This window comes from Artemia sp. Qi Xiang Cuo, chromosome 3 (assembly GCF_049724085.1).
Source record: "Artemia sp. Qi Xiang Cuo chromosome 3, ASM4972408v1, whole genome shotgun sequence".
NCBI classification, from domain to species: domain Eukaryota; kingdom Metazoa; phylum Arthropoda; class Branchiopoda; order Anostraca; family Artemiidae; genus Artemia; species Artemia sp. Qi Xiang Cuo.
In genome coordinates, this window is record NC_142796.1 from 5,641,822 (window position 1) to 5,656,671 (window position 14,850).

At 35.7% G+C, this 14,850-nt stretch overlaps 1 protein-coding gene across 1 annotated transcript in view; it reads left to right on the forward strand.

Annotated features, from left to right (window-relative positions):
• The window catches only part of Epac (Exchange protein directly activated by cAMP), a 230,554-nt gene that overhangs the window by 70,464 nt on the left and 145,240 nt on the right, over positions 1 to 14,850 (forward strand). Inside the window, exon 4 of the mRNA XM_089085794.1 lies at positions 6,721 to 6,867. Within this exon, the coding sequence (XP_088941920.1) occupies positions 6,721 to 6,867 (147 nt within the window). The remainder of the gene's footprint in view (positions 1 to 6,720; positions 6,868 to 14,850) is intronic.

A 14,850-nucleotide genomic window follows, 5' to 3' on the forward strand; every position in this document is an offset into this window, starting at 1 on the left:
CTTCTTTATCTTTACCTTAAAGAATTGGAACAAAATTTGAACTTTAGCGTAAAGAGTGAGGTATTGAATAGGAGGGAGAACCCCCTAGTATACGTAATAAAAATATACGAATATAGATATTCGTGACCTAAGTTAATTCGCAAGGCTGTATCCAGGGGGGGGGGGGTAGGGGTTTTACAGCCCCACCAAAATGTCCGAGAAAATTGCTTTTTTCAACATGATAAGCTCTTTATGAAACCTGCATATTTTAAGCTTACCAAATCACAAGGTCACTATGATTACCAGCTTAGCTTCAACTAGTTGCCGTTGAGTGAACAACAGAGTCAATTACTAGGATTAGGCAGCATATCTTCTTCTTCAGCTTAGCTTTCTCTTAGCTGGTGCAATCCAATCCCAGGTAAGTTTGAAACAATCTAACACTGAAACAATGAAGAAGCGACAAGCGGATAATGATTTATTTCGATACTTTCAAGGAAAAAGACCCACAATAGAAAGCGTGAATACCTGGCAACCAGAGCCAGAATACGAATCTCAGAATAGATACATTAGGGTTAGAGACCAGTATCCAATTGAGCAAAATTATGTAAAATTAAAACCCTTACATCTTGTTGCCAAAGAGGGATTGGGAAGAATTGTATATATCAATGAATAGCTAGGAATCTAAGCTATGCATTAATATAGTTATTACTAAAATTGTTCTTGATTAAATGTTTGAAAGTGGAAAGAAGATTCAAGCTGATATTGTTAAAAGGGTAAACGAAAGTGTGTGCTATTCGGTTTTAGCGGATGAAACATCTGACTTAAGAAACACAGAGCAGCTGTCCATTTGTGTTCGGTATGTTTCAAACAGAGCCTTGCACGAAGATTTTCTTGGTTTGTTCCCGTATCAGATTTATCTGGACAAGGTCTGGCCACCACAATATTAGAAACCTTGAAAAACCATGGTTTGGATTTGAGCAAGCTTGTAGGACAGGGGTATGATGGAGCAGCTGCTATGAGTGTGCGTCTGAGAGGCACTCAAGCTTGGATTGGACAGTAGTATCCTCGAGCAATTTATATCCACTGTGGAGTACATACACTCAACCTGGTGATCTCTTTAGCTTGCTCAATTCCAGTCATAAAAATGTGTTTGGGGACAATTATTTCCGATCTGTGACTTTTTTGGCTTGTCCCCCTCCTATATCCTGGATCTTAAAGGCAAATATCAATAACGCATGTCATAATCTAGAAAAACTAGTCTCATTGCTCTTTGTGAAACACGGTGGATGGAGAGAAACGATGCCGGTAACCGCCTTGTGGAGCTCTATATGTCAATTATAGAAGCACTGGAAGAGCTTCAAGAAGGGAACGCGAATGCTGAGACTTCCGCAAAGGCCCATCAGTTAGCAAGCTCAATGGAGCAAGGACAGTTACTGACCATTTTATTCGTAGTAAAAGAACTCTTTAGTTTTACGTCGTCATTTTGCAAAGTTCTTTAAGCTGTTGACTGTGACTTGGCGCTTGCATACGACAACGTTGAAACTGTGGTGCAGACAGTTGTGGGCCTACGCGAAGACGCAGATTTTTTGTTCGACTTGTTGTATTCAAAAATTGAAGATTTTGCCAGAGATCTGAAGATATAATTTCCAAGAGTTGACCGTCGTCGAAATGACCACTATGACCTCGGTTCGCCGAAAGAAGCGTACAGAGCTTCCTTATACATTCCATTCATGGACTACTTCATGTCAGAACTCAAGGAGAGATTTACGGTGCATCGTAAAATTTTGAAAACTTTAAGCGGCTTCATACCTGCAAACTTAGAAAAAAAAACGTGTCTGACGCAGAAATCAGTGAGAATACTGATATTTACTCTGACCTTTTACCAGAGCCAGATGCCCTAAGCCACGAACTGAAATTGTGGAAAGCGAAGTGGCAGAGCGTTAACAACAAAGAAAAACCAGTCGGCTTTGGCTGCACTTGATGCGTGCAATGCTGATTTCTTTCCAAACATCAGCCATCTTCTTACAATTGTAGCTACTTGGCCTGTTTCAACCACTAGACCGAATAGGACTATCTCCACCATGGGACGGCTCTAAGATATGGCTACGAAATTCAACAGATGAAGAACGTTTGACAGGTCTAATGTTACTGTCAGTGCACAGGGACGTTGCTATTAACACTAATACAGTTATTGACATGTTTGCAACTTAAAAAACACGTCGAATTCATTTTGTAACTATTACGTTTCTTAACTTCAATATACAGTATTTTATGTTCCTATCTATTGCATAGGGACCTATCTATAGACATGGATTAGGTCCAACCCGAGGAAAACCCACCCTGTCCCGAAATAATTTACTGGATACAGCCTTGTTATTTCACAAGTTACGTCAGATCAAAATTTCGAGAAAGCCATCTGGCCAAAAAAAGTAAAATTGCTATGCAAATTTCGTTTTAATTATTCATGTACGGTGAGCAAAAATCAAAGCTGCATTAATTAATAAACGTTCAGAGATTAAATAAAAAAAAAAATTAACTGATAATAAGGAGCGGCATTAAAACATAAAACGAACAGAAATTATTCCGTCTATGAAAGGGGCTGTTCCCTCCTCAACACCTCTCTCTTTACGCTAAAGTTTGACTCTGTCTTTACGACGTTATTTTTTAAAACAATAAAAAACGTTAGCGTAAAGAGCGAGGCGTTGATGAGGGGACAGCCCCTTTCATATCCAGAATAATTTCTGCTCGTTTTAAGTTTTAATGTTACTCCTTACTTTCAGCTAAAAAAAAACGTGTTATTTTTAATTTAATTCTTTAAAGGGATCACCAGATTAGTTTTCAGGGAAAACGCCTCAGGAAAAATGGCAAATGGAAGTGCGGTCTTATAAAGCTGATCTTCAAGTACTAGGTTTAGGGTGTCTCCTCTTATGGGTAATATATATATATATATATATATATATATATATATATATATATATATATATATATATATATATCTTATAATCTGTTTATATAATATATAAACATATAATATATATCTTATAATATATATCTTATAATCTGTTCCTAAGTTTTTACTATATTGGGTTTGGCAAAAAGCAGTACAAGTAAAGATGACTTGCCAGAGGCTTGTAGGCCTACAGAGTGATAATCGAGGTGAATAGTAACAGGCTCTTGGATCGAAAAATTACACCCAGATTTCTTGCGCAGAAGGATCTAATCCAATAGAGATGATCACCTTAAGAAAGGTCTGAATCCCAAGAGACGTAGTTTGTCAACTTTCTTAATAGCTTCACCTTAAAGTCGAATGCAGGCGCAAGACCTTTGATCAGGTGATTAGAGGTACCTTAAGTTTGGATGCACTTAAATTGACCGTCCAGGCATCAGAGCATTTTGCTATCTCTGGTAGATCCAACTGTAGAGATAGGTAAGCTTTCAAAGGGCCGTCTTTTTTATGCAGAGCTGCATGGACCGTGGTATCTTCGGCAAAGTGCAATAGAAGGGCAATGATGTTGTCCCCTATGTTGTTGAAGCATACCATAAAAGTATAGGTAAAGATATCACCCCAAGCAACTCCAGCCTTCACTAAAGACTCAATGGAAGTAAGACCATCCATATAGGAGATGGAGTGGGCTATTTTCTCTCTATATTTAACTTCCCTTTGGTTTCTCGTTCCTTACACCCCTCAAACCGTTTATACACCACCCTTTATTTTCAATCTAGGTGTTCCTGGCGGTGGTAATATCCTAAGCATCCTGAGATTTCTAGATTTTCCATTTAAGTTACTAGATGTATTATATAGTTTAACCTTTTTTGTGTGTTTCTAGAATTTGCATCCTTCCCTGGGTTCTAACCCTCTGCCCACACACAAAATATATTGCTGCGTACATGTGTAAGCATATGAAAGTTTTCACTAGTGACAAAATGTAAAAAATATATAACATTATCCGAAAAAAAAAAACAACAAATGGATAGACGTGAAAAAAAACAAAAATAATAGAATAAGATAAAAAGTGAAAAAACGAACAAATTAGAAGTACACCGTAAAAAAAGAAAAAAAAACAAGTATAAAAATGTCACCCATGGATTGAAATTAAGTAAGAAAAAGCATGTAAAATTCTGGAACCAGGATATAGTACCGTGGTTTTCTAAACTAATGATTTGTAATTACCGAAATCAACAACTTTTTTAATTTTAAAGGATTGGCCCATCTTGACTTTAATATATGTTACGAAAAGTATTGACGTCACGTAAATGTGAGAGAACCCTACTGCAACGTTCAAAAGGATCCAGGATAAACTACTAAAACCTTCCAAATCTTTTGATTTGTGCTGACTTAAATACTATTAAATATTGTTTAAATTTGTAAAATAGAAAATTAACAACCTTTTATTAATTTGAACTATTGGCAATAATTTTTTTAGTAATATACGCACACTATTTTGGCAATAAATGGTTATTGGTAATAATTTTGGGTAAAGCTTTAGTTGAGGTATTTTCGGCTATCTCAGAGAGTTGTTGAGCTGGGAGGATGAGATTTCTAGTTTTTATGTCTACAACTTTCCTTTTTTTTTAGGCCTTAGCAAAAAACTATAGAAGACAAGTCTAGCCTATGCTTATCTTAACCTTGGAAAGATGTTTTTTCTTTAAAGTAGGCTCAAACCAATTTTTGTTTGAGCCTACTCTTCTTTGAAACTATTTTTGAAAATCCCATTTAAACGATTTTAGTAAGATTTAAACCCACATCAGGACCTTATTCCAAATTTGTGACACATTTAATCTTGAGATAAGGATTACATAGAGTCATGAGGCTAAAAGCACTTTCTATGGGACTCATTTATGCCGTAGATCTATTTTGGAAAGTTTCACTTCATATCACAAAGTTTATCCAGTTTCATCAAAGGCCAGTGGGATTTGAAGAGAGACAGGGTGGAGTTAGTTATTTCAAAAGGTCTTTCCTGGCCATAGTTTATGGCTGTGGACCTATTCATGACAGTTTCATTTCCAAACAACAACTTTCCAAGATAATAAGAAGCTCCTCGTCTAGAGCTTTACCTAATTTAGTAGCAGCTGAGAAAGTCTAGACAAAGTCTCATTTGATATCATAGATCGTTTCTTCGGTCAAAACACCAGTTTTTGCTAAAAAAAAAAGAAGAAAAGCTACTGTTATCTATTTTGAAAGACGATCAAAATATAAACACACAAAATTTCTTGTCTTTCAATTTACTTTTAAAGTCACAAAGAACTTTAATAATTTACGTTAATTTCCAAACTAACATAGAAAGTAAATAGTTTTGTGTCAAGCTAAATATTTGGTAATAACTATTTCGGTGATAAACTAAAGCATATTAGTAACCAGCAATTATTCGCAGTAACTTAGGGATGGCTTAGAGTCTCATCATCGACTCAAATTTAATTAAATAGATCATTACATGGAACTAATGTCCATGATATTTAAAATTATTATATATTATTCTGTTATTGCGATTTTCTTTCAAATCCAACAAAATCTTTCATATTTTTAAAATCATCTTCGAAAGAGATATACACACTGAATAATTTTGTATCAAGCCCAATCAAGGGCGGATCCAGGATTTTTTTTTCGAAGGTGGGGGGGGGGGATAATTTTTTACTTTTTCGGGGGGGGGGTACTAATTTTTTACTCACTTTTCGACTAATATTACTGATTTTTACCTAGGTTTTACTAATTATCGACTTATTTTCGACTCGGTCAAAAATTTCGGGAGGGGGGGTTCAACCCGGGTAACCCCCCCCCCCCCTGGATACGGTCTTGGGCCCATTTATTGGTAAAACTTGTATTGGTAATGAACATTAACTATATTAGTAGTAATTTAGGAACGGGTGAGAGAGTCTCTAGATCAAGTCTCGGTTAATCTAATGAATCATTATTTGAAAACTATATCCTGATGCACAATGTAAGCTGTTACAGTTCAATGTTATTAGTTTGAGCACCAGTTCTGACTAGGAAAAAAAATTGCCATCCATCTCGAAAAAAACTCGTATGCACTATTTTTTTCAGTTTTCTTTTAAATCAAACAAACACAACTTAAAAACAATAGGGAATTTTTTTTCTCCAAGACAGTGCAATTTAAATCGGTGAATATTTCGGCCCTATGTCCAAGGGCCGTCTTCAGCACAACATTAAAGAATAATATATATATATATATATATATATATATATATATATATATATATATATATATATATAAACAACTTACATTAAAATACGAAGTTTAAACTTAAAATGCCTTTAAAGCTTTTAAAACAGCCCCAGTATCCTTACTTCAACGAAATTCAACCAGTACTTATAAATAAAAGAATGAAAGAGGATGAAGTAATTCAAACGAAATAGAAAGAAATAATCTACTGCAAGTTTTCAAAGCTAATCTTGCTTTTTTAGCAGCTAGTCTCAAAGGCCTCTTTGTAACGGGTTCAATACTATTGTCAATTGATAGGTCTATTTCACTAGACATAAACATTGAATAATCTTATAATAAGCTGCATTATTGGTAATAACTATGTTGGTAATAAGCAATAACTATACTGGTAACAAACATTTACCGGTATTAACTTCGGAGTAGCTGAGAAAGTGTTTAGATTAAATGTCATTTTTCACTTTTCCGTCTGCGAACACAGCCCATCCATTGTTTCTCCCACGTTTCTCATTGCCAGGATATAAGTGCCTTGTAATCGATTTTTTCCACAATTTTTCTTTATTAGAATTCAACAAGTGTGGCAATCCTCGATCGAGGATCTACATTCGGCGAGTCTGTTCTTGACGACGCTCCGAGAAAAATGACAGCTGTTACTCGAGGACCATGCCTGTTACTAAGAGTGGAGAAGAAAGACTTTATTCAATTATGGGAGGTGAGTAGTTGCATATGAAATCCTAGGTAATTAGTATAATTATTTTGCTAAATGGGATTTTATCTCGCATCAAAAAAACAGAATCGTTTCTATTACCCCAAAAAAATAAGAAATTTTATTGGCTAAAAATGAAAGCTTAAGGTGTTCATGAAATAATAACTCGTTAGGAATTTCATGAGATTTATAGTGACGCAGTCCTTACGCTCCAAGAAGGATATGGTGTCATAAAGTTCCTTGAATAGTTATAAAATATTAGTTATAAAATAGTTATAAAATACTCAAAAATTTCAGTTTTATTTTTACTCATTTTATTAGGTTGCAGGATTTTTTTTTTTTTTGTATTTGTAGATGAAAACACATTTTAAAGTTGTTTCGAATGATATTTTAATTTTAATTTTTTAACTAGAGCCTTTTAGTTTAAATTCTTTTACACTTAATTTGAGAATCTAATTAGAAATCGCCTTTTTTTCTTTTTTTATTTACTAAGGGCCATGGTTTGCCCTTTACTTGGTTGTAGCTACCGCTGCAACCATGATTTTAGAGTGTCCATTGAAACGGATGAACTAATATTACTATATTATAACTTGTTGAAGCAATCAGTAGCTTCACGGATGCGTGTTTATTTGTTTTTTGTTGTTTTTTCCAGGGTTTATCATATAGACCCAGTAGTCCTATAATATTAGGAGAGAGCTCAGTCGAATGGAAACTAAAAGTTCTAATGCCCTTTTTAAGTGACTAAATTTGGAGGTCAACTAGGCCTCCTCCCCCGCCCCTTTATCTCCCAGAATCGTCCGATCAAAATTTTGAAATAACCATTTTGTTCGTCATAGTTGAAAGGCCCAATAACTATACCTTTGGATATAACAGAACCCCCACAGCCTCAGGGGAAACATCCTTCAGTTATAAAATTTGCCCACTGTTTACGCATAGTATTTCTTATTGGGAGAAGTATACATACACATTCAGGTGGGGTGGGATAAATTAACCTTGCTCTTTCGCAATTTATGAAACTCTAAAAATTAATCTAAGCTAAGATCTCCTCAGTCGTTCCCATTCACGCCTTTTATCTTTTAACATAGAAAAAAAGATGGGATTAGGGTGTTGCCCATGATTGCTATGACCCTAAGCGTTGATGTTACATTTTTTGTGGAAGGGGACTTTACAGTCCCTACCGGCGGTGCTGGTCTCCGTTTCTTGGCCCTTCAACCAGGAAGTGCAATGGGGGGTTGGGGGCAAACCATCCTATGCTTTCGAACACCCTTCCTGTTTACCTTTTACATATTTCTCCAGGTACCCATTTAAAGCTGGGTGGACTCTGACTGAGCTTACAGAGTCACGCCACTGACCCCCGTCCTTAACCAAATATTTGGATGCACTAGGATTTGAACCCTCGCCCTCTTCGACAAACAATCTTATATCCAGCGCACCAATCCACTCAACATTTAGGGGAGAGGCACAGATACCCAAAGGTCTCCAAGGGTACGTGCCTTTAACACTTTGTCTTTTTGTCTTGTCTCTGTTTTGCTTCCGATCTATCTCCCACAAATTGGAGTTTGTATCCAGTTCTCCGTCCAGTCCTATGATTCTGCCACCTCGATAAGGTGTAAATGAAATTAACTAGTGGTAGCCCCTCGGGTTTCCTATCAGGAACTATGGCCACGATTTCTCTCTTGGTATTATTTCTTAATTAATGCCTTTTCTACGGTCTCAAGATTAAGATCAAGGGACAGAAGATACATTTTACTCCTTGCTTAAATGAAACTACCACTTGATCTTTGGAAACTTTGGTCTCTTTCAAGACCTTTGACCGGCAGTTAAATCACTTCAGATACTGTCAAAAGGGATCATAAGGACACATAAAAAAAGCCAGTTGTATTGGCTGATTCAATCTGTTTTCTCCTTTCGTATTTGGTTTAAAAAAAAAGTAGGTTCTCTTTATTCCCGATGTGTTTTATCCTCTTTTCTTCTTAATAAAACAAGTGGGAATTAAAGTTATTCTTATTATATCTTGATGCCTTAAAAGGACCATTCTTTTACAAAAAAAGAAAGACGCTTTAAAATTTTTTTCCAGTCTTAAGTAAAATTTGCGTTGCGTAATATACCTTCTTTTGAATTACCAGAACCAAGTAATATTAACGGTTATATATAATTGAATTGTTGTTTACCAAATATTAGAGAGTGGGCTCCTATTCATATGTTTATAAGGTGGGAGGTGAAACCTCGAAAAGGGAGTTTCTTGGCCATTTTCTTCATTTCATGAAATCTCTTTCAGATTAATATGGAGGTGGGATTATCCCCATTGCCTCCTTTAATTCTGATGAGCATATTTGGACTAATACCGAGCAATATTCATAGCCTACTGACCGGTTTGCAGCTACACCTTTCTACAGTTAAGCAGAAACGTTCTGCTTTAACTTATTCTTTTAAGTTCATTTGGTTACCTTCCATGAGGTTGAAGAGGGACTCCCCCCATGGAATTTTTTTTCCAAGAAATATCCTTGAAAAATCAGAAAACTATGACCTTGGAATGCAAATCCCCCTAGAAAGTTGGGAGGGAGTTCAAGGGATGCCGTTGACGATTTTCAGGGGCCTTCGGAATTTGGAAACGTTACAGGTGCCCCCCCCCCCAAACCTGATATTTTGACCAAGGCTATAACATACAGGAGGTACTACTTATAATATATAAAAAATAATCATAATCTAAATTTTACCATAAAGAGTGAGCTTTAGGGATCTGGGAGTTTCCCTACGATTGAAGATACTTATTTCTCATTTTAAGTTTTAGGTCAACTTTAGCATTAATTCTGAGGAAAAGATGTTTTTTTGTTTAATTTATTCACTATATAGACTGCTTTTAGAAGTAGATTTTTGTTACCTTTACTTTTTTTTTTTTGTGAATGAAGAGTGCAAATCAAGGTAAAAAAAGAGTGATCTTTGCTAAAAAAAAAAAACAAGTGCAATTAAAAAATTTGCACGCGCATGGCTGCCGCTGCTTGCGCGTCACCTCTGAGAAATAAGAGAATGCATTTTACACGAAAAGTATGCAAGCTGGTAACACTGCTCCTTGGTTTAATTATACTTCTGATGAAGTTGCCAACTACTGACTTTCAAAGTGAATTATAACTAACACCCCAAAAGAGTGACTTTAGCTCTTTTGCATCCCCTCTGAGATACAAAAAGAGTGTATTTCACACGAAAAGTGTGCAAGTTGGCAACCCTGGACTGTACTAGGATTTGGACGACCCAGTAGCACTGTCTCAAGATTAGTAATTTTTACTTACATCAAAGTCATTTATATTGTCTTGGCAATAATCAAGAGAGTAATCTCATATCTACATACTTTTTTTCTTTTTTAATTTGGCTCATGCTCATCTGAACGGAGAAGAGCCATTGCTTACAGCATTATTGTACGAGCCTTCGTATTATTATTGCAATCCCGTTTATTGTATTCAGGCAAAACAAGGCTGCACCACAGAAAAACAGCGCTTAATTGTAAAAAAAAAAATAATTCGTCGCAGTTATTTTAATTGGCTTACGAAAATACGTCACAAAAACAAACCAATAGAATTAAAGACGCTTTTAACACGAATTGTAGGGCAGTATCCTCTCTTTGTCTCTTTTGTCAAACAGTTCGTGGTAATGAACTGTAAGTAAGGAGCGACCCGGCTCAATAGTAACCGGAACTCTAAAAAACGGAATTGTGATACCAATAGATTCAACGCATCGCTCATTACGCTAAAGTTTGACTCTTTCTCACAACTCTATTTTTTTAAAGCAATAAAAAACTATAGTGTAAAGAGCAATGCGTTGAGGAGGGGACAGCTTTTTTCATATACGGAATAATTTCTGTTCGTTTTAAGTTTTAACGTCGCTCCTTACTTTCAGTTGAAACAACTTGTTTTTTTATTTAATTTCTGAACGTTTTTAGATTAATACAGGTTTTGATTTTGGCTCACCGTAAATGAATAATTAAAACGAAATTTGCATATTAGTTTTACTTTTTTTGGTTAGATGGCTTTCTCGAAAGTTGTTGAATTTTATTTACAAACGTTTTTATTGGTAATAACTATACGTAACTTAGGAATTAACTTATGTAACGAACGTCTATATTCACGTATTTTTAATACGTATATTAGGGGGTTCACCCCTAGTCAATACCTCGCTCTTTACGCTAAAGTTCGAATTTTGTTCCAATTCTTTAAAAATGACCCCTTAATCACAAAGGCCGTTAATTAGAATAAATAGCTCTTATGAAAGTACTAAAAAACTTTAGCATGAATAGCGAGGCACTGACTATGGGGCGAACCCAATCATATATGTAATAATTTCTGTTCGTTTCTAGTTTTGATGTTGCTCCTTACTTTCGGTTGAAAAAGTTTTTTTTATTTAATTACACATAGGTGGGGAAAGTCGGCTGCAATAATTGCTATGTGCCCTTCATTCACTAACTGTTTCTGAAATGTTTATCACACGGATCTTACATATAGAAAGCTCCCAAAACTAACACAAATGGTGTTATGTCCCAATCTGTCCGAAAGTGCAATATCAGAGATTTTAAGTCTTTATCAACAAAATGCGAAAAATATATTTTTTACGGTACTAAAGGGAGGAACGGGGAGGAATGGTTTAATTTTATATTTTGAAATTCTATGGAGGTGAAGAAGTCGGGAAAGTTGGTTGGAATTGGCATGGCATATAGGATCGGAATATATGGCATGGTATTTGAATATTTCACAAGGTTTGGACTCAAGGCTGGGTTCTTGTTTTGAGTCTTACTTTGATCTAAACTTTATATTAGCCATATCTAATAAAAGCTTTTAGAGTGAATAAACATCCCGTCACATCTTATCATTTGATTGACATATACAGTAGTTTGTTCGAAATGTCTTTGGTCGGTTTGCCAACAGGAACGTAGTTTGATGAGGTACAGGGGGGGGGGACTTCCAAAATTTTTGTCGACACTAAAATGGGCCTATATAATTAAAGCATCCTCAGAAACAGTTCGGTTTTCTTTAGTATACCTTTGCCTTTATGCTACTATATGGCTCATTTTTCATTTTTTACTTAGTAATTTTCACTTCGCTTGGGAAAATCGGCTACAAATCCCCCCCCCCCCAACGGTTTTTAAGAAAATGTTTCCCTGTTCGCCAGCCATTGTAAATGCTACCAAAAGAGTATCAGCATTCTTTAATAGCTAAATAAACTGTGCACTTTAAGATCGTCCAAGAAAATCAAACAGTTCGTGGTAACGAACTGTTTGATTTACGCTCTACGGAAAAAGATTAATGTTACCCATCAAAGGCTACGAGCCTTAGACAGTTCGCCTGAATTTTGAAAAAAGAGGATATACATTGCCTAAAAGTACAAGAATCTTAATGAAAATCACACCATCAGATTCAGCGTATCAGAGAACTCCATTGTAGAGGTTTCAAGCTCCTATATGCAAAAATATGGAATTTTTGCCAGACCAAAGATCCCGGGTGCGTCTTTGTTTTTTTTATTTTATTCAGGGATGATCGTATCGACCCAGCGGTCCTGGATTACCAGGAGAGGGCTCATTCAGACAAAAGTTAATTTAATAGTCTAAGTGCCTTTTCAAGTGACCAAAAAGATTAGAGGGCAACTAAGCCCCGTCCCACGCCGCTTTGTTTCCAAAAATCGTCCGATCAAAATTCTTAGATAGAAATTTTGTTCAACATAGTCGAAGGACCAAATGAGTATGCCTTTGGAGATGACATGAGCCCCCACAGTCCCTGGGGAGAGGTCTTTAAGTTATAAAACTTGCCCATTGTTTACGCATAGTGTTTGTTGTTGAGAAGTATGCATACATTTTCAGGTGGAAAGGACCAATTTTTCTGTTGGGGGGATTTTCTACGGGGTTTCAATGGAGAGTTAAGTTTCCAGGGGTGAACTTTTCAGGAGAAATTTTTCACTGGGGCAATTTTCTAGAATTTATATACAAAATTCTTTTTATATGTCTTGCTTTCTCTTTTCCGACTCAATTCCACGCGTGGATATGTTAAGAGTAATTGTAAGGTAAATTTTCGTATTTAATTTTCATCCGAGGTAAATTTTCATCAGGATTGAATTGTCTATAGGATATTTAAATGGCGAGGAAGATCTTTCCTACGTGGAAGTAGAGCCAGATTTCCTGGAATTATTTAAAAAACGATCAGAAATTAGATAAAAAAATAAGTTTTTTTCAATTGAAAGTAAAGGGCAACATTAAAACTTAAAACGAACACGAATTATTACGTATATGAGGGGGTTGCCCTTTCTTCAACACCTTGCTCTTTACGAGTCGTTTAATTAGAACAATAAGAAGCTTTTTTTAAGTACTGAAAAGCTTTAGCGAAAGAGCAAGGTACTGAGGGGGGTTATAATTTCTGTTCGCTTAAGTTCTAATGTTGCTCCTTGCTTTCAGTCGAAAAAACTTGTTTTTTTTTTATTTAATTTTTTTAATATAATGGATCTGATCTAGTTGTGATGTTGTGAAATTTTATATTTCTTGTAATTTTTCATGACAGGTACAAAAATTTATCTCAGGGACCCTGATATCCCTTGCCCCTGGCTAGCTACTGGTCTGTCTTTCTAAGAATCACTGGAAGATTGTTTGTAATGGAAAACCGGACAAATTAACTGGAAAACAGTTAGATAACAAACAGATAGATATATATTTGTTACGACAAAATGTCTTAGGGCCATGGCACAATAACAATAACATAGCAACAATACATAACAATAACAAAAACATACATAATAGCACAAACAATAATGTGCTATAATAATAAGACACAAAATGACACATAATGGAACGCATAATAATAATAATAATAATAATAAAAACGTAAAAAAACTAAATAGAGGATTACTAGAAACCCAATACGTGCAGACAAACGTGACAAGATTAGTGGCTGTGTCACCTTTTTTTACTAGGAAATTGGTAAGTACATCCCCTCCGCAAGGAATTAGGCTCTAGTTTGAGGGAGATACCTTCGAAGAAACACGAAAAATAGATGAATTATATAGACAAGATTTAAAACTATTGGAAAAAATGTCTTTAAGAGGGTACAGGCTTGAATACTTCAACAATTTACGGAAGTGCTTACTTTCAGGGTTGCCACCACGGTGAGTTCTTAAAGTGCTACAATTGCCCTAATTTGCGTGCTAGACAGTGCTACAGTCTAAAAATTGCTCGCTATAGTCTAAAATAGCACGAAAGTGCTATTTTAGCAACCCTGAGCACTTGCCACACATAACAAAATAGTGCTATAATAGCACTTTTGTGCTACAAATGGCAACCCTGCTTATATCCCTGAAAGACCAGCATCACGCTTAGTTCTTAGTAGAAGACGCAATTATATCCGGTTAGATTAAATTATACAACTTTCATATGTTCAAGACGCAAAAAATTTAAGTGGGGGATCGCTAGAAATTCGATACGTGATTGCGCCAGTCACGCGAGAACTCTCCGCAACCCCTAATGAAGACATTAGTTGACACCTGTTGAGAACCTGTCTGACAGATTCAGAGGGGAGACAAGTAACCGTCAAAATTTTCCCCGGAAACGGAAAACTGAAGTTCGTAGTTAGAAACAAAAATAACTATATGGAAATACAAAGTGAAATTCAAAATGGACACCGACTAAGATATGTGGATGTGCAAAGTTTTAAACTCTTGAAGCTCCAGTCCGAAGATTGATCTCTATCCTTTGATTAAATAAAAAAACAAGTTTTTTTAACTGAAAGTAAGAAACGACGTTAAAACTTAAAATGAACAGAAATTATTCCATATATGAAAGGGGCTGTCTTCTCCTCAACGCCTCGCTCTTTACACTAAAGTTTTTTATTGTTTAAAAAAAATAAGAGTTGTGAGAAAGTCAAACTTTAGCGTAAAGAGCGTGGCGTTGAGGAGGGGACAGCCGCTTTCATATACGGAATAATTTCCGTTCGTTTTAAGTTTTAACGTCATTCCTTACTTTCA